This window comes from Ambystoma mexicanum, chromosome 2p, assembly GCF_040938575.1.
Source record: "Ambystoma mexicanum isolate Mex_15411 chromosome 2p, UKY_AmexF1_1, whole genome shotgun sequence".
In the NCBI taxonomy this organism is placed as follows: domain Eukaryota; kingdom Metazoa; phylum Chordata; class Amphibia; order Caudata; family Ambystomatidae; genus Ambystoma; species Ambystoma mexicanum.
The window spans coordinates 526,269,612-526,290,194 of record NC_090923.1 but is presented as its reverse complement, the minus strand read 5'-3'; the positions used below and the strand labels follow the sequence as shown (position 1 = coordinate 526,290,194).

Here is a 20,583-nt window from a genome sequence, read left to right as displayed (position 1 = left end):
ATTTATTTGGATTTGTAAAGCGCACATCTGCCCAGGGGCATCATGGCGCTGAAAGCAATCTTACTCGTTATAGGCATACATGGTATATATATATGGATACAATGCCGAACATATTTGAATGTTTACATACAGTTATGCTTATTTACATAGAGTTGTGAAAATACAGTAGGATAGGTAAGGTAGGGTGGAGTTAGTTAAACAGCGTGGTTTTGAGTAGTCTGCGGAAGGCATGGTATGGGTTTTCGTTCCTAAGCACGGTGGGGAGTGCATTCCTGTCTTTGGGTGCTAGGTGTTGAAAGCTAGACCCCCCCGGCTTTGCTTCTTTTGAATGTGGGTACGTAGGTCTGGTTAGTCATGTGTGACCTAGTGGGTCTAGTGGATGTGTTAAGGGTGATTCTTTCAGAAAGATAGGGCAGAGCCTTGGCGGAAAGGCATCTGTGGTGGGAGAGTGTGGGGGGGGAGGGAGTCTAGTGGGGGGAGGAATGGGGTTGATTTGGGGTGTTGCACTGAGAGATGTTTTGTTATTGTTAATGTTGTGGACTACCATGCACACGATGGAAAACAAAAACATGTTAATAGAAAATAAAAGACTACCCATGCACACAAATCATTTTTATTATGAAACTTAGGAATAAAGACAAGCGTAAAAGAAACCATAACCAATTATTTTAAAGCGAATAATACAGAGGAGTTAGACAAATGCATAACATCAGAGGTAGGTAAAGCGATTCTTAGGGGAGCCATTATTAGCCAAATGGCTGCCTATATTAAAGCTAGAAATGCTCAACGAACCCTCATGGAGGAGGAAGTACACTATTGTGAGGTGCAATATAAAGCGTAAAGGCGCTATGAAAAGCCTAAGGGGATTTCACTTAGCGAGAAATCAATTGAAAACATACATGGCCGAGAAAGCAGCCCAGTCCATTTTATATCATAAACAGTATTCATATTTAAAAGGAAACCAAAGCAACACGTTATTAGCAAAAACGTTGTGTGAAGTGTCCATTTGTAACTATATCCCAAGCCTGAAAGATAAAAATTGATTGATGAGAGGAAGATAAGCTGGTTGTAATGGAAGAAATGTTGTGAGACATTTCAGAAGGGCTCCTGGGACACCCGAATAAACTATCAGACTTCTTAACCATGATCAATCTCCCAAGGATTTCCCAGGACACATGTGTGGCCCTAGAGGCTTCAATAACAGAGCCGAAGGTCGAACAGGCATTCCAATCCCTACCAAAGTGCAAGACGCCGAGCCCAGATAACACCTGACAAAATAATACAATTAATTCCCACAATTGGGAACTGTATAGGAGTCTCTGGCTGAATCTGCGACAATACCAATCTCTAACCCATGGAAGGATATCACGGAATGTAACTCTTACAGCCCCATCGTGTTGCTTAAAGTGGACACACAAATTGACAGCAAAATAATAGCCACCAGATTAATGTGGATTATTCCATCCCCGACCGACTGAGATCAGACCCAATTTATTACTGATAGAGAAGTCCAGATTTCAATGGACAGGGGCACCAGACAAAGGTGAACACCACCATCACCCCTAACATTCGCATAAGCCACTGAACTTCTTGCACAGAGAATCTGGTCTGACCTAAAATAAAAAGGAGTGATATATAGTAACATCCCCCATAAAGTTGCTGCACATGCAGGCAATATCATTTGCTTCGTACAAATCCCTATCACTTCCCTTCCGGAGTGAATAACAACCCTTGGTGACATCTCTGGTTTTCGCATAAAGAGTGACAAATCTATACAACGTAACATCTCAGGATCCCAAGAAACAATTCTCACTTTAAAAAAAAAAAACATACCAGTTAAAATAGACAGAGAACGCGATTAATTATTTACTTATCTGGGCAAACATACCTGATCTACAGAAGGAGTCTAGGCTGTATTCAAGCAATTAAGGTTCCGTTTTAGACAATACTGCTTTATCTATTCCAAGCACTCAAATTCAGATGTCCAATACAAACCGTGCAAAATGACAAAACTATTTTTTCATTTATATGGGCTTGTATGACTACAAGAATTCTTCAGAAAGTCCTGTTGAGGACAACTATGATTTGAGAGATGGAAGCCTGATCGTTAAGTCGTTATTTAATAGCCACAAAAATAGCCCCAATGCTTCACTGGTCACTGATGCAGAAGAACCCAAAATGAAAGGAAATTGTACAAGCACGCTCAAGACACTCCCCTCCACCTCCATTCTTTTCTATCGAAAGGAATAGGACACAAACAAAGAGGTACTCCCTGCAACTCTTTGCTCGCTAAAATATTGTGAAAGACCTTTTGGATTAAAAGGTATTATTTCAGTGCTGGGCCCCTCTCACCAGTAATGCAGAACCCAGATTTCAAACATGGATTAAATAAACATGCATTTAAGAAATGCGAGGAGAATGGTCCCTTAACTTTGGGGGGGTTATATAAGGATGATGAACTTTAGGTTTTACTGAATGCAAGCAGAAATACTCCCCAACTGAATCCGAGCACTTCAGGTACGTGCAAGACACTGATTCACCAAGAGATTGGCGACAGTGGAAGCAAGAAAACCGTAGGCATAGAGCTCACAATGTAAGAGGGCTTGAGATCCAAGAAAATTAGTTAATGCTTTAGGCTCCTAGAGATAGTAGAGGCAGAGGAGAGATTAGTTTATATGTCCAGACAGTAATAGTTGGGGCTCAAATGAGTTATGGCAACATATCCGGTTTAAAGGCCCACAAGAGCTCCAAATGCACCCCGACTAAAGAGATGGTATACAAAATATGCTTTTCGATGGTATACAACTCCCAAGAGACTATAGAAAACATGCCTGCACATCTCAGATCTAGGCTGACGCAGATGTGGGTAAGCGGGGTCATGGGCCGTATATGGTGGGGTGGCTCAGTAATACAAATATTTTGGAAGGATATTCTTGAAAAATAAAGGACATAATGGGTCAATTGCCATGCAATTCGGTAGTGATCATTTTGGGAGACTTGACAGATGATGGACCTTTCCCCTTATCTGGTCAATGGGCATGCTGATTTTCCATCTCCTATTGGCTCCATGAACCACACATGCACGATTGTGGAAGGTCCTGAGGGCCCCATTCTAACATATCGTTGGATCAAAATCTGGGAAATATTAGCCATGGAGTATCTCTTCATTAATATCAAACATAATACCAAAATACATTCAAACATGGTCCCCCTTTCTCGAAACTGTGATGGATCATGAAGTAGCTCTGCATAGGCCTCAAGTGATGCAGAACTTTAGCCTGTGGTAATGGAAGACGGAGTAGAGTTGCTCAAAGACATTACTAGAGAACTCAGAAGCAGCTAAAGCCAAACACAGGTTTGGATAGGGACATTAGATATTTGGATTAACGATGGACAATAAATGGGAGCTCAATAATTTCTACTTTGTTTTATTTGTTTTGACCTTTGCATCATCTCTCTCTGTGACAAATAGGAAATGTCTATGGTATCTGCTTGTTGTGGGGGTTGTTGATTCAGTTTGTAATTATGTCCTGGAGTATTATCTTAACTAAAGAAATCGAACAGTGTGCATTCTATTACAGGGGATTCACTATTGTGGTTTTAAAAAAATGACTAAATAAAAAGACGATTCAAATGAGTGAACACCAGGAAAAAATTGGGTTAACCAGGAATGGAAAATAAAGAATGAATAGGGCCCTTTTCCAGAGTAGCAGGATGGGAGATTCAGTCTCACACCAGTCGAGACCATTTGGCTTTAAGATTGATACTCCAAGTTAAAACAAATGCTACAGCATAACCACATCACATTTTGCTATTTTCAGCTAAATGTTTTATGATGTTGTAGAAGGAGACTGAAATAAGGCCAAATGTTATGTATTTGGGATACCTTAATATGTTTGAAGTCTTTTTCACGATTCTGCCCATACCAAGTTTATATTGAAACTGTCAGCCTAATTAAATATTATGAAACTCACTACCTATAAAATCAGGTGTGCACACATTTATTTTGATATGGTGTCCATAAGGTTCCTTGAAAACAAAACAGGCGTATTAAGTGTTAAAAGCTATAAAAAATCCTTGTGTTTTCCAGTTGAACTATATTTTAAATCTAAACTGGATAAAGTAGCATACTTGTTGAATAATATCAAATAGTGTGATAAACTAGTACAGAAATGCCGCAAAAATAAAGTGCTATTGTTGCATCTCTATGTTTCATCACAGCTTGAAGAAAACAAGTCCTTAAAATATAGTACCATTGATGAACAATTTGATAAACTGTAAATGAGCTTACGTTCTTTCTCAAAGAGTTCTCGAACACCTGGCAAATCCTTTGCTGCACCAAAGTATTTGTAACCTCTGTTTCCTGGAACCTCCTTTCCTTCATGATCCAGCATTTTCGGACCAATTCTCTTTGCAAATATGGAGAAAAAAAAATAGAAGCATTATCACCATACATCATACTATACCAGACCTGTGAATGTCTGGAAAACACCTGTGGTGGAGACGAAATTCACTTTTACACTCAATGGATACACATCTGAAATGCATTTGCTAGGCATCAGACAAGATATTACAAAGGTTGAATTAGCACACATTTTTGGTTTGCGAGTTGCAATGGCAATGAAAAGGCCTGAGCTGCAGAGTAAATAGTGTGGGAAGGGGAGTTTGAATGCAAACTATACAAAATATTTATAAGAGCGTGAATATATTAGCAAACAAGCAAACCAAGACATCTCTCCTGCAAGCCTCTTCGGTTTAACTTCCAGGCTCAGTTACCCAGGGCTAACGGGAAGGTACACAGTGCACCGAAAAAGAGATGTCTTCCTTTGTTTTTTTTTTGCAAATATATTGACCACCACCCCCCACCACCATTTTCTCTGCAAGCCTTAGCGTTGCAGCCCACAAATCATACATTTGTGCCATTTCAAAGGATAAAATTACACTTTTTTGAAAATGTTTTCAGGAGACCGAGACATTGGTACACTCTGTCAATTTGGGAAAGCATGCTTCAAGCATCTTACATTTGCAAATGCTACTGATCCAAAGGGCCAACAGGTCATGCAAGTGTACAATATTAAAAGACAAAGTTCACATTTCTTATCTTCTGCAACAAGGCTAATGTAAATCCCAAGGCAAGGTGGGAATTGGTAGACATACTGGAACCGCATATAGCCCAGCATGCCCTTTCAATTTGCCATTCGGGACGGTTGCACAAGTCGACAGTAAAGGGCAAGACTCAAGTTGGATATCTTGTATGTGTGCACTTCTTACAATCCTCCATAGCGTTGTCATTTTTTCTATGTTTAGATGAAAATGTACAAGTCGTTATGTGTTTATTTTCTGTCGACTTATGCCACGCACCGATACCACCCGGGGCAGTCTCCAGGTGCTCACGTGGCTCTGCAAGGAGGAGGACTGGGTTGGTTAGCGAGCGTAGAGTGATAGGCTAGGCTCAGAACCACAAGGAGAAACTGGAGTCTGTGTGTGTTGGGTTGCAGATGGGTTCATTGCGTGCACTGGCTTGTATCCTGGGTTGTTTGTTTTATGTGAATGTGTGTTATGTTTTGCTATGTGCCTGTGTGTTTTATGTGTAGATTGGCTGGTATTTGAGGTTGTGGTTGTGTGCATTGGCTTGTTGTATCCGTAGGGGTAAGGCCCTGTGACTGGGATTGTTTGTAGTATGCGAGTGTTACTTATGTTGGAGGGGGCGTTTGTGTGTAGTTTGGCTAGCCCAAATGGGCGTGTATAGTACTTGGGAGGTGCGTTAGACAGGAGCAGGAGCGGGTGGTTAGTACATTGGGTGCTCTCGAAGTTCTTCTAGGTGGGTAATCTTCATAGATCCATCTAGGTGTGGTGCATGGCTGATGTTCACAAATCTATCGAGTGATATGCATGGTTATTTTCACAATTCTATCCAACTGTCCTGCGTGGCCGATCTTCACAGAGGTATCCAAGTGAGACACATGGCTAATGTTCACCAATCAAAGCGTGACGCCCGGCCAATCTTCACAATTCTATCCAAATGTTACAGTGTACTACTGTGTATAAATACTAGTAGCTGTGACTGAACAGCACCCAAACCTTTATTTCTCTTCTTCAAATCTCATCCCCTCCAATGACCTGGGTTGAACATACAGATGTTCCAATCTCCTTCCATGTCCTCCATCTATGTGCAGAGGAGTGTGACTAAGTGTCTTCAGAGCGTGCTTGAGGAGGAGGTGGTGTGGGTGTAGAGAGTGGCTGAGTGTTCAAAGTTTTGCTGAGGGTTTACAGAATTTTGGTGATCATGGCTTGTGCTTAAGATGTGCAAAGTAGGAGTTATGGAATGCACAGTAAGTTTGGCAATGGATATGCAGGGGATGTGTCAAAAAGTGAGGATAGTGGGAGGGACCACTCTTCAAGAAAAGTGATATTGCGGCCTTCTTAATGCTGCTGTTGGCACCTCAAAATATAAGTGGTAGGAGCTGTGAGGTCTATGGGCTAAATGTTACTAATCTGCAACACGAAAGATCTATAAAACAATACAAGTGGTTTATTTTGTTCTTTTCAACAAAAAAAAAAAAAGAAATCACATCTATTTTTTCATCATTTCAGCACAATTCCCTTATGAGACATAAAAATTGGTTGAAGATAATGCCACCATCTCATTACCCTGAAAGAAATAGTTCTCAGTCAATAAAAGAAAATAACATTAAACCAGTGACAGAATTTGAATTATGTTAAAGTCACATACCGAACCCTGACTGACCATGCTCAGCAGAATCTTTAAAACTTCACCACACCACAACGCGAGATCTCTTTAAAGCTTAAATACATGTATTATAAATACAGAATGTTTTATTTAGTTATAGCATTGGTTAATCACAAACCTTTTAGCTAATTCAATAAATAAGACACCAATTAAAAATCAACTGTTTAAGATCTTTCAAAATCAGAACCAATCTTACAATTCATCAACGCAATTATTTCCTCGAAAACCAATATAAATCATTGATTTCTTCTAAAATATTGTATTCAAAGGTTCACAGTAGCTAAGGCCAGATGTACATTTTCACCGCTTATTAAAATCGCCCAAGAGTCTTCTTTTGTAATGCTCTATTGCACATGATCTCTCTCTCTCTCGTATTGGGATTGATTTTGGTAACCCCAGGACTCGTCTCCAGAACAAACCCTCTAGTGTTGGCCAAACAGTGCTAGGCAAAAACAAGGCCGCCTCAGACCCGTACGTTAGCACTGCCATCACCTTCAGTTTGTAAAACTGGAGGACCAGAGCTAATGAAACAGACATTTTTTATGTAGTTTTTTTTCCCTTGAGATGCAAGGTTTTTTTTTAGCTTTAAGTTTAGTGATTTCCAAGTCGGGGCATCTGCCCTACTAGGGTTGATACATAGGCCTTGGTATCCGAACACCTCCACTTGTTCCAAAGGTTCACCCTCCAAATACCATGTTATGGTCTTGGCTCTCCTCCCTTATGCAGGCTTTAGTATCAATACTTTTGATTTTGGAATGTTGACCATTATCATGCACATAGTCCCTTAATTTATTTAGTTGCCTTTGTTTTAGGCTCTTGGAAGTTGGGATTTCCTCTGAGAGAAGTCCTGCACTGGTCAATATAATACTCAAGGTGGTTTTGGAATACAAGGCTGTTGTGGCCTTCAAGATGCCACTAGGGCAACCACAGCTCTCCAGTTTGGACCAAAGGAGAGTGCAATTAATATTGTCAAAGGCCTGGGTCGGGTCTATAAAGCACAATAATATTGTTTTTCCTCGCCAATATCTGGACTTTTGAAATGTTGAGGAGAAAGATATTAATGTTTGTCCCCATTCCCTTGGTGAATCCCAACTGAAACATGCCAACTCACCCTGCTTTTCTCGACCATTCACTTAAGTACTGGAGAACTATAGAGGTAACATTTATTCTGATCACATCAAGAAGGGCAATAGGTCGATAGTTCTTTGGATTGGCCCTGTTGCCCTTCTTACATATCAGAATTATGATTGAAAGTCTCCAGGACAGTGGCACCATCATTGTCCTTAGCACCTGTATGAAGAGCAAAAACAAAGACGGTCCACATCTCTGGGTCTTTTTTCAAGGCAGCGTTTGTAAGCCTCTCTGCCCGAGAGCTCTTGAGCTACTCGCCCTTCTGATTCGGGGCAGTATATCCTCTTTGTCAATTGGTATGTTCCATGAGCAGCCAACGGGTTGACCATATTAATTTCCTACAGTATCATTCTCGACCGAAAAAAAGGGCAGAAAAATGCTCGATCCATGCATTTTCTTACACTGCAGAGGTCACTACAGCTGCTTGTGTTACTCCCACACTTTTGAATGACCCCCAAATCTCAACCAATTTGAACATGGATGATGCATCTTTATTCATCATGGTGGCTTTGTGACACAAAAGCCTGTTTTTATACTATTGCCTCAATTTAATAGCCCTTATGTTTTTTCCAGGAGGTGAGGTTTTTGCCATGTGCCTTAAGTCCTGTCTAATTTCCTTTCAACCACAATGGCTGGATGATATAGTCGACGATGGTCGAAGGTCTTTTTCCCCCCACCCCCTTTGTTTCAACAAAGCCCTGTAGATTCAGTGTATAATGCAGAGCTTCCAAGGGTGTGGCTAATTGCTGTGATGTTACATGGGCTTCATACTAGCCAATGAGATTTTCCATTTTTGCACGGTTCATGCGCAGACGGTTAGTTGCCCGGTTTATTTCAATTTTGGTTGGATATACCAACCTATCCGCCCCTTTGCCGACCCTCCACTTTGTATTCAAGAGGTTCGTGAGCGCCGTTTCCCATTTCCACCACTTGAAAATGTATCAGCGACAGCATGTTACCCATGACAAAAACAATCCAGGATCGCAGACGGCGCTCCTCTGTGCCAAGTTGGGTTGCAGGGCAGGTCACCTGGAGCACAGCCATTCAGGATGTGCAGGTCTCTTTTTTGTTAATACAGAAAATTGATTTGAGCAACAGAAACCCCAGTTTAGAACCACCAATTGAGGAAAAAAAACACAAAATTAATAAAACCTGCAAGCATGTAGGTACATAAGTGAGCAATTTAACAGTAACTCAAATTAGCAAAGAAATTTAAAATGAGAAAACAATACATAAGAGGAAGAAATATTGGAGATGGACCACTTTAAGCTTTAAATACAAATAAACAACTCAAACTTTCCAGCAAATTTACTTAAAATCCAAGACATTACAGCTAATGGTCCAACCACATTTTTAGGTACATCGAGATTGGATCTTTGTAGTTCAGGGAACTGGACAGGGTCAGACTTTTGAAATCTCAGAGTTAACTGGTCTTTTTGGGATAGACTTTAAGACTTCATCAACATATGAAAATCAGTATAGCCAGAGGGATCAAGTGATGGCATCTGGCTAATCAACAATCAGCATTCTATGTCATTATAATTAATCAATGTAAACACAAAAGTGTATTCAATCATTTTATCTTAACCATTTTAAGCAGATCAGCAGCTCAATAATAGAACCCAAACCAGAGAGTTACATCCCCATTATACCTACACCCGAGCATATCGCCTTAATGTATGCTACAGATTTTTCGATCAAAACACAAAAGGAGTAAATGCAGTGGCTGTCTTTTATAGGGTCTTTGCACTCCTCTTTGGTGCACAGGTTAAGTACTGGGGGTTGATGAATGTTTAAGTAGTATACAAGCACTATACCACACACCTACAGCTTTTATTACATTAATGAAGGAATTGTCCAGCAGTTGCAAATTGTGATAGCCTTTACGCTTGTGCTGAGTGATTGAGAACTGAGAATGTTGGCATAATGCTAAAGATACACGGAATCCATGTTGTTTGAGCAGGAGTATTCTGGGAGAGTAATTCGTCCCCTGAATGGATGGTCCAGTGTACCCCGGTAAGGATTGCTACCGAACTTGTGAGCTGTACTGAAGCATTATGTTCAATAAGTATCAATTAATCGCACACGTTTACATCAGCTCTTCATCAAGCTGTAAACAATATGCGAGACTCAAGGCCAAGAAAACGTCTGTGGTGTGTTAGAGGCATTCGAAAGAAGCCACCCAGCCACAAAAAACACCCACCCTCACAGATGAAGGGCAGGCAGGACCACTGGTCAGATTTGTTAATTTGATCATTTAAAACAATCTGTACTGCCCAGCTGTCTTCAGCCCCATAGAATGAAAAAATTTGATGTGTTTTTGCTGCAAACATTTGAGCTCCAGGCAGAAGGAGGAGAAAACAAAGCAGCCAGGCTTTAGTTTATATACATGTGAACATGCAAGCTGCATTACCCAAATGATCTGCGTCAGCTAATGAAAGTGTGGCCCAAAATGCGTGCTGCCTCCGGTGGAGCCAGCACTTTGCAGATGATAAGACTGCAGTAGTTAACAGAGAAGATATCTATGTGTAAAGTGTAGATGGCTGTTGAAAACTGCTTTGATAAGCGCAATTATGCTCAGACATTAGGGCCTTTTGGAGTAAATGGGACACTCACCTTTAGGTGTCATGAGGCTCCACAAAGATGTAAACACGCAAAGAGGTTTACGTGGGGGGGGGGGGGCATGAGGGGAGAGTGGCAGAAAGGATATAAAAGGAGGTGTAAGGAATACAGGTAGATTGAGTGCAGAGCCCGTGTGCGTAGTCTCCAGGGATCCAACAATTGGCAACGAGTTTCGAGAAGCAGCGCACCGACACACAAACGGCCGACTGTCCTCCGGCAGTGATCCCACTGTTGGGACCAAGCAATCCCGCTAGGGTCGTCATCAACAGCCATACTGTGATCTTGCAGCAGGCCGTTCATACTGTGATCCTGCAGGCAGCCACCTGGCCATCCGCCTTCCTGAAAACACTGACATCCAGTAGGCCGTCCGTCCCGTGATCCTGCAATCCTGCAGGCATCCATCTGTCAAACCGCCATCCGGCCAGCTGCAACCCCAACCTGCAGTGACCCGACGCCCAAGCTCCTACCTGCGCAACATGGGTGCACTGGGACGTTCATCCACACAAGCAGGTCCCAAAAACAGGAGGTAAGGGGCCGTTGAGATAACTCCTCCTGCCTCACCCCCGTTGCACACCCCCTGCTCCAGACTACAAGAGCCCGCCAAGGGACTGGCTATTATACTGAGCCCACAGCGCATACCACTACATCGACTCCAATAGACCAGGGGCCACCAACCTGTCCTGCACCAGCCAAGGCCCAAGTTGCCAGATCACAAAGGAAATCCCCACAATGCAACAGGGTGCACAGGACCGTCCAGCCCCGTGGAAATCAAGTACAAGGGCTGTGTTCCTCCACAAGCTACTTCCCTTCCAAATGCTGCTGCATCATGACAAGGGGTGGAGTGGATCAAGGACTTTAATGAATAACAGAGAGGTGGGGGAAAACAAGTCAGAGTCATAACTGATGTGTTTACCAATCTAGCAGGGGAGGAGATCAAAGCCATTAAAAAAACAATACCGGAAGGTAAAGGAGCGTTGTATGACGCCCTGGTGGAGGTGCTAAATAAAAAACTAATTATACTGCCAAACAGAGCATTCAACCAGTGTACCCAAAAAGGACACCATTGACAAATTCATGACAAGGCTATGACAAAAACTAGTATATGGCCAATTTGCACACTTTTCAGATGAGGAAGCCATCAGACGGATGTACATCATCCACATTTAGGAAACAGCTACTAAAAAGGCCCCTTCCACTAGATGACATCCTAGAGCTTGTGAGGTTCTATGATAGTCGATATTCAAGCAGCATCCATATAAACGCCACAAAATTAAGAGATGCAGAAGGTAGATGTGGTGGCCTCACTATACATGCAAAGAACAGGTGACGAACCACAAATGATGTGAAGATCACCCAGTCAACCAGATACACCAGCTCACCAGGCCCTCAGGATTATGCTACAGATGGGGATTTGCATTCCCTCATGCAGGAGCCAACCCGGTGATCAGCAAGCAATGCTCCAACCGCGGCAGAGCGGGACACTTTCAAACGGTCTGCAGGGAAGGGAAGCCTTTCCCCACAATGAGGTCAAGCACCATGACACCCTGCAGACAGGGCAACAGGCCCCTCCATGAATGGCCAATTGAGTACAACTCTAGGACAAGCTCCAGGACCACGCATGCACGCAAGAGCAATGGAAGAGACACCAGACTACGAGACAAACCAAGGAGAAGAAAAAAAAATAAATCCATATGCATGACACAGGGATGAATGACCGCCAAACCCACATTCGGGATACATAGATCACCTGCAGGATTTCTATTACGATGAACCACAAGAATACTACCAAGATTAGTCAATCTAATTGGATGAGTACATCAACTTGATGCAATAGAATCAGGAGACGGAAGAATCCCCAAGAGTGACTATCAACATAGACGGCATATATCAATGCTTCCCGATAGACACAGGAGCCACCATCAACATTACGAGTAAGCAGGAATTTCTGCCAAAAGCAAAGAAGCACGTTCTCTCCAGATCAATGGCAAGAATTTTCCAGTGGGGTGTGAGCAAACTACTACAATCCATCCGCCAATTCCAACACACACTGGTGCACAAAGCCTGATCGATGACCGCCACATCCACGCGGTACGCTGCCTCACCAGAGGACGCTGCCTTCTCTGCTACAAGACGGCAAAAGAACCATGCCTTGTAGACATACACTATCAAGCTACCGAAATGGACCAGAAACCAGCAGTGATCCCCAACGTGTAGCTCGGAAGCAACAGATTGTAGGCGGCACGCTAAATTGTTGCTTGCCAGTTGCTCTGGTCCATGTGTGGAGGCCTAGAAGGAGATGCTGAAGAGTTGAGCCATCAGTAGCAGTATAGCCAGGACCGAGTCCTGGACTGTGTGAGAATGTTGGCCAATGAGCATGCTCTGGTTCCAGGTGGCTTCTTTTTGTACATGCAAGATTTGAGTTTACTGCCAATGTGCAAATTATTTTCAGTTAATGTTCCTTCTTATTATAGTAGTGTCATTGTTCAAACCCTGTCAATCTTCAGATAGTTTGCCAGCTGACAAATGTATTAATGAGCTAAATAATTGAACCATGTTTGTGTCCTGGAAAAAATTGACATATGCTGTTCCTTTGTACAGGGTTAGGAACATAATGGACAAATAAGTGGCATGCATTCCCAACTTTCTTTTATTAAATAATTTGCATGGCCTCGTTTTTGTACAAGTAAGGTTTGTGTTTGATGCCACCAGGCATTACATTCATCAGAAATGTTACTTTTAGTGTCTCCTATATTTATTATTACAGTGTCCTAGTGGAAAAAAGTGTCATTGTTTGATACTCTGCCCATCTCGCACATATAAAACGGGTAGATAAGGCAAATGAATGCCACATTGTTCATAACTAATTTGCGCGATATTCAAATCCAATTAAGTTACTGTTAATAAGTTTAAATCAACAAGTCAATTAATTAATTCAAATACCTAGTTAACACCACCACACTCTACTATGAAGTGGTCATCAAATGCTCAAAAGTTTTGACCAATGTTTGCTACTAAGTTTTGTGTGAAATCCAGGCAGAGAAAAGAGGATCCAAATGCTTCAGTAAAATATTGTTACTTCTAACCACTTTTTCACCAATGTAACAGGTCTCGGGTGCTTTGAGATGCACAATTTGCAAATAGATGCCAACAGAATTCTTAAAAGGTAACCTCCAAAGCCGCAGTAAAGTGATCTTTAAAGCCTACCATGTAATGACCGGCATTAATCAATATGTATTTAGTCCAATTTCTGTATCATATTTCATAAAATTGACATAGCAGAGGTCCAAAATAAAAAAGCTTTAACATATTCAACAAGCTACATATAAAAACCTGATCATTACAATTAATTATATAAAACATAGCTTCCATGCATGTCCATGCTTATGCAAACAAAGCAGAGAAACAACAATAAATTAACAGAAAATGGACCAAATCTTCAGTGACTCCACTTTTGCAGGCACACTTGGTGCTTCCTCCCTCACACCTTCATTTATTGATGAGTGGGTACATTTAAATGTGCCATTAGCAACAGCCTCCTGATTTCTGTGGATCCCTTTTCACAGATTTCTCCTGTGCCATCTTCTATGTGTACGTTAGTCTGCATATAACGCTAAAGAGGGCAGCTTATGTTTATTTTGGACATCTGCCTCTCTTCGCCTCAGACAAGCTCCTGTTTTTAGAGCTATTTTGAGATGACTAAATGTGACAAATGTAGTTGTATCCCAACCTCCCTCCCCCATCTAAATGGATAGTGTCCTATAACCCCCATACAAGAAGTATTTTTCTTTACATGGGGAGGCTGCAATCACACTTACATGAAATTCACTTTATGATTAGCAGAAAATCATAAGCAGTATATCTGACAGACACAGATGTCTGCGTTATCACAGATGGATAAGATCTGATAAACCATTAGGGATCAAATTACGCCACAATATGTTTCTATCAATCAAATAAAATCCTTTCATCAAATCTGACAAAAGACACAAATAATCTCCCTCCCTTAACCTTACCGTATTTCTCCATGATGCTGCTCAGAGTGAAGCAGTGGTCCACTGTACTAGGCCCTCCCCTGAACCCCGCTTGGGAGGGCTTTAGGATATTGTTACTTTGAGCCCACTCCTACAGTCTGAGCCACAAGCATTTGGAGAATATCTTGCTGGCAATGTCCAGTAAGGAAATTGGCCTATAACTGTGGGGGGATGGTGGTCCACAGACTACCTGTCCAAGGAGAGGGCATAATGCCTGTTTAGGCAATTGCATTAAACATAAAACAATTTGGTGTCCTTCGAAAAAGCTCCCATTGTTTTTCAATACATTTTATTTACTCTTTTAGCAATTTTGATATGCCCATTTGAAACTATGTCCGTATGAAACACTCCACTCTTTAAACCATGGGTCAATTTTCTTTTTTATATTCTGCATCAAACCATGGGGTGATATGTTGGACATGGGTCAATTTTCTTTTTTATATTCTGCATCAAACCTTTCTGTGATGACTTGGACATGCGAAACTTGGTGATGCTGTTTGCCAATAGCTCTGTCCTGGATAGTTTCAACCACAAGCTCAAACTGATACTTTCCTTTGTTTCCCCTGAACTATTTTAACAGTTTTAGGAGAATATCTTAATTTTTAGGAATTAGTCATTCTTTCCAATGCCTCCTTGTCCACCTCAGGCATCACCTACCAGCCCCTCTGTCTGCCGGACATTTTCTTTGTGATGCCTATCCCTGGCCTTTGGAAAATTAACTCAAGAGGCTAGTGATCAATCTCTGTTGAACGAAAAATGCAAACATTCACAAGAGTCCCCAGGAAAACAGTCCACAATACAGTAATCAATGACTGAGGAACAGTATTGCTGGTCTTGTATGCTTCGGAATGCACCATTCGCCATTAAAGATCCCAGAAAATGCCCAGGCAGAATGCCAAATTACAGCTGAAAATCAGTACTCCATTTGCGACCACTTTTACTGTTTTGCACTAGATTTCTAATATTATGCTCGAGAACATAAAGCCTATGGTGATGTTTATATAATGGTTGTGTTGAGCTATCCCTTGATAGTGCGCCGAAAAATAATGGAATGGCAAGTAGTGATGATTAATCAATTCCTGTTTATTTTTGTGATGTTAGAGCCTTTGTGGATGACACGTGTTTCGGCAGAGCTGCCTTTATCGAATCCAGGCTATATAGATAGCTCATAAGTCACTGCATAATGCATAAAGGTGCTGAAGTTCACAGGGATGGATCCCACCTGATACAAAGAAGTCCTCCGTATGTACGCACTCGTACATACGGAGGACTTCTTTGTATCAGGTGGGATCCATCCCTGTGAACTTCAGCACCTTTATGCATTATGCAGTGACTTATGAGCTATCTATATAGCCTGGATTCGATAAAGGCAGCTCTGCCGAAACACGTGTCATCCACAAAGGCTCTAACATCACAAAAATAAACAGGAATTGATTAATCATCACTACTTGCCATTCCATTATTTTTCGGCGCACTATCAAGGGATAGCTCAACACAACCATTATATATTGTCACAAACGGAGTGGAGGGACTCTAAGTCTCCGTAGTAGCTAAACCTGGTGCGACGCAAGATCTTTAACATCACCTCAACTCTCATGGACAAACCCTTTTAATTTAACGGGGCGCGTAGGTACTGCAGCAGGTGTCATCACAAACAGTCCCTCACCAAGAATGCAAAAATATGGTGATGTTTATTTAGTCCTACTATATTTTTAAACAACTTGACTGGTCCCATCTGTCTAAAAATGTCCTACTGACCACTCAATTTTCTCAACATTTCCTATAAACAACCACTTAATGTCAAATGTAGTTAAAAGGCCTTGTAACTTTCCTTTACTAGAACTGCACATGGTCTAGATAAATATGAAGTACTGCAAATTAAAATGTTCCATTAGCAGTCTTAAGGTTATCACATTCCTAATTTGTGTAGCAATAATTTTTCTGCCAACTGAGCGCCGATATGTTTAGTCAGAAAATGGATGTTGCTCGCCACTTCATTTGATATGCACATTTTGCACAAAAGGTTGGGGACCCGATACAGAATGCCACCCGCACCACTGTCAAAATAAATGATCTGGGCAAAGTTCCTAGCATTATTCCAAGGACTAGGGAAACTAAATGGGAGGATTGTCAAATTGCACATTGACAACTCTGTAACCCCCTCCCCCGTACCTCAGCATCCAAGAAGGGCTGGGTTCCATCTACAACAAGCAGTGTCGCAAGAGATCCATCAATTGCTACAACATGATATCATGGAGCGTGTAGTTGACCCAACACCATGGATCCCACCGCTGGTAATTGTACTCAAGGAAGGGGGGAGCTGCATACGACTATGCACTGAAATGAGGGTCAACCATTACAGCCATTCAATGAGAACACCACCCCGGTGCTAACAGAGGACAGGATGGTCCGACTAAACAAGACCACAACATTTTCAAAGCTGGGCCTGAACCAAGTATACCACCAGCTGAAGCTACATCCCACCGCAAGGGAAATAACAGTGTTCTCCACGCATGAAGGTTTGTTCCAAGACAGACGCCTGCATTTTGGGATTTCCTCTGGAGGCAGAGATATTTTAGGAGATAATCTGCCGAGTGATCCTTCCCATTAAGTTAGTGTTTATGACCCGGAGCTTACAGCTGTCTGCAAGGCGTTACAGGAAGCAGGCCGATGCTCAACTTTGAAAAACACAACATCAATAGGAAAAAACACTGATTCTTTGGCCACATTTTCTCTAAGGGATGAAACCTGATCCAGACAAGGTTTGTACCATCAACACTCTAGCAGCCCCCACCAGACGTCAGAGATTTGGTAATTCCTTGGCATGGCGAACTATTGCACTAGTTAATTCCCTCACTACGACACGCAGACTGAACCCCTGCACCGCGTCCTGCCAAAGGACTCCATATTCCAGTGGACGGATGAGCGCCAGAGGGAATTTAATAACATCAACCTGACCTGGCACACTGAAATCGTCGTCCATGCGAGCACAGTGGACTTAGGGAAATTAGCCGGGAGGATAGTTCAGGGGCAGCGCGCTCAGCTTGGAAGCAAGACGACGTGGAGCAACAAAGGTTCGATTCCCTGGTCCGCGCTTAAGAACCTCTGGGTATTAAGCGCGGTATAAATAAATAACCAATTACAATTCCTAGCCCAAACCAAGGAGTCACTCAATCATGATGGCCATACAGCTGACCAACCACAACAAATGGAGAGACTATCGGAGGCAGCTTCAATTTCATCCCAAGGCAAACAGGTCACAGAACGAGCGGGTCACAAAGATCCGCTCGCAAAGATACAGACAGAACTAGCAGTAACGGACCAGAAGATACTGCTCAGAGGCTGCCGCCCGATAGTGCTCATGTCACCAAGGAGGGTGGTTGTACAGACGGCTCATGAGGGACACAGGAGTGCGGAGAACAAAGTACTTCACCAACATGTGTGGTTCTCGTATACCGACAGCCCGGCCTCGAAGATGCGGAGTCCGGCACTGAGACCCAGTTTGTCCAGAACGCTGGTCGTGTTTATTGAGGAGCGGCAGCTACTGCTACAGTGTGGGGAGAATTCCAGTTGTGTTTCTGCTTCCATTGGCAATTTGAATAAATACCCTTTTCCCGCGTGGAGTGCGGCACTGAGTCCCAGTGTGCCCAGTCCGCCCGGGTCGTGGTGAGGCAGGCATGGTCGACCCCCTTAAACCTGGCGCTGATATTGGCCCCCTGACAGGCCACAAGACGCTCCAGCAGCGGCATATGCTCAACCCATGGACGGCCGCAAAGCAAAAAGGAACACCTGCCGGTAAGGTAAGCAAACAAGTGGTTACCTTAAATCAAAACGTTACTGCCGCTCCTCTGCAGGCTCCCGCTACTTTGACATATGTTGATTCCCTTGAGTGATCGGCTCCTGCGAGCCCCGCTGCTGGCGTGCTTTTACATTCGCACGCAGCTGCTTGTTTGATCGATGCTCGTGAAAATTCTAATGACGGGGCTAGCGGTAAAGTATGTGACGACGACACAGCCTTCGGCTGTACTATTGACCCTTGCTAACCTTGAACCAGTGCCCGACACTATTAATGATCAAAGACTATTATCAACGAGTGCTGAAACGCCCGACATCTACTTTTCTCCGTTTGACATAACAGATGCTGAGATAATGATTGCATCGAACGTTGTGCAGGCTGACACTGCAGAGTGTCAGCTCGCCATATCCCACTGGTAAAGATGCCAGTTGCATCCAATCAGAGGGTGCGCTCGGGCTGTCTATGTTACATGCAGAGTTCCCAGCGAACTTGCATTGGAGTACGCATAAGTCACCAAGTCTGTCTCATAACAGTGTTAATTCGTCACACCTGTTTGGGTCGAAGAAGAACAGTTTACTAGGAGCTTGTGGGAAAAGTGCCCTGTTGGGAGGCGAACTGCAATATGGCGCCGATCTCAGCACCGAAAAAAGTGACTTTGGCGAATCTCGCTGAAAGAACACAAAACTTTGCTTTAGTGGATGCCGACGAGGACACTGCTCCAGAATCACAGCTGAAGGATCAAAGGGACGAAACGCCAGCATTGAAGTTGGCTGGATATACTGACCCGTTAGCCTCAAAATGTGTGCAAATTCTCACAAAACAACATAGTCACAAAACTACCAACATTCCATCGGAGGCGTTGCTTGCATCTTCGCCTCAGTTGTCGTTCCCGTGTGGTCAACAGGAGAAAATACAGGAAAATACAAGCATGCCTAGACCGAGTGGTGGCCTCAACGGTTCGAAAAGGATAAGGCCGATGTTGACTCTGCGAATCTGCCAAAGTCCCAAACACCAAACAAAGAATCATCAATCCGTGCAAGTATGGAAGCGGATTATCCAGCAACTCCTAATGTGAAGTCAAGTCTTTCAGTGGCTGCTGCCATTCAAATTCATAATAATGTGCTTGCAGCCTTGTCGCAAGCGATGATAACCTTTGTGAAGCTATATGAAGCGATGAACAAAACGATTCGCGACCAAGGCGCAATGTTAACGAACTTGACAACAAAAATGGAGCAAATTGATAAATTCACTTCTTTTCTAAAGCAACAGATGCAAGCTGAAGCTGAACTTACTGTGATTTAGCTGCGCGCCACCACGGCCAAAATGAAAATTTAACTGCTGGCTTGCTTGATGCAGTAAAATGGATGAGACAAAATTCCAACTTGATGGTAAACTCATGTGTCTGTAAGTTGAAAAAGAACTGCCTAGTTAACTCGGACAAAACTGCTCCACAAGAAGGTCTCACCCAGGACAGCCCTGGGTTCAATTATGATGAATCCAGCGAAGGCACCTCATGCTGGGCAGGAAATGTGCGACTCAACTGCAGCACCATCTTTAGCGGCAACTAATGAACTGGTGCCTGGAATAATGGTTTTACAGACAACAAAACGTGGGGAAGGGGTTGTGCCCCCGGCTGAAAAGGACCTGACTGTCTTTGATATAGTGCAAGAGTCCACTGGTGATGCTGCATTAGTCCAAATTCAAGCACAAACAGCAACGAGTGAAAATCAAATTTTCGTCGTTTGGCATTTTTTCTGGTGCACCAATGTCAGGCACTGTTGGAGTGGTGTTAAAAGTGAGCGCTGTCGAAATACCTGAAAAATTGGTGGCTCTTCCTATGAAAAAAAAGGGTAAAATAGTCATGAGAAAACCTTTAAAGAAAGCTGCACCTTCTGGCCACACAAACAAAGAAATTCAGAAGAAACGTAACGTCACCCCCAAGACTAAGTTTATTTGAGCATCATACCAGAGATAGTGGAAGAAATGCTACAAAGGTGAGCAATGGTCTGCTTCTGCCGGTTAAACCGTCGCATAAACGGAGACGAATAAGTTCTGAAGACTGCTCATCAGCCGTATGTATGCTGACTGCTTCGATCAATCTATGTGATTTATCTACGTATTCATGTAATGATGATCATGAAAGCATACAGAGCACAGCTTCAGTGCAGGTCACAGTGCCGCGGCGGGTAAACTGCCAAGTCAAAAATAATGGCAGTACTGTGCCCTCTAGTCGGCATGTTGAGCGGACAACC

The 20,583-nt window shown here is 42.8% G+C and overlaps 1 protein-coding gene across 1 annotated transcript in view; it reads right to left on the bottom strand.

Annotated features, from left to right (window-relative positions):
• ISY1 (ISY1 splicing factor homolog) overlaps positions 1 to 20,583 on the bottom strand; it is a 574,895-nt gene that overhangs the window by 511,092 nt on the left and 43,220 nt on the right. The window contains exon 7 of the mRNA XM_069643951.1: positions 4,292 to 4,409. Coding sequence (XP_069500052.1) covers positions 4,292 to 4,409 — 118 coding nt within the window. The remainder of the gene's footprint in view (positions 1 to 4,291; positions 4,410 to 20,583) is intronic.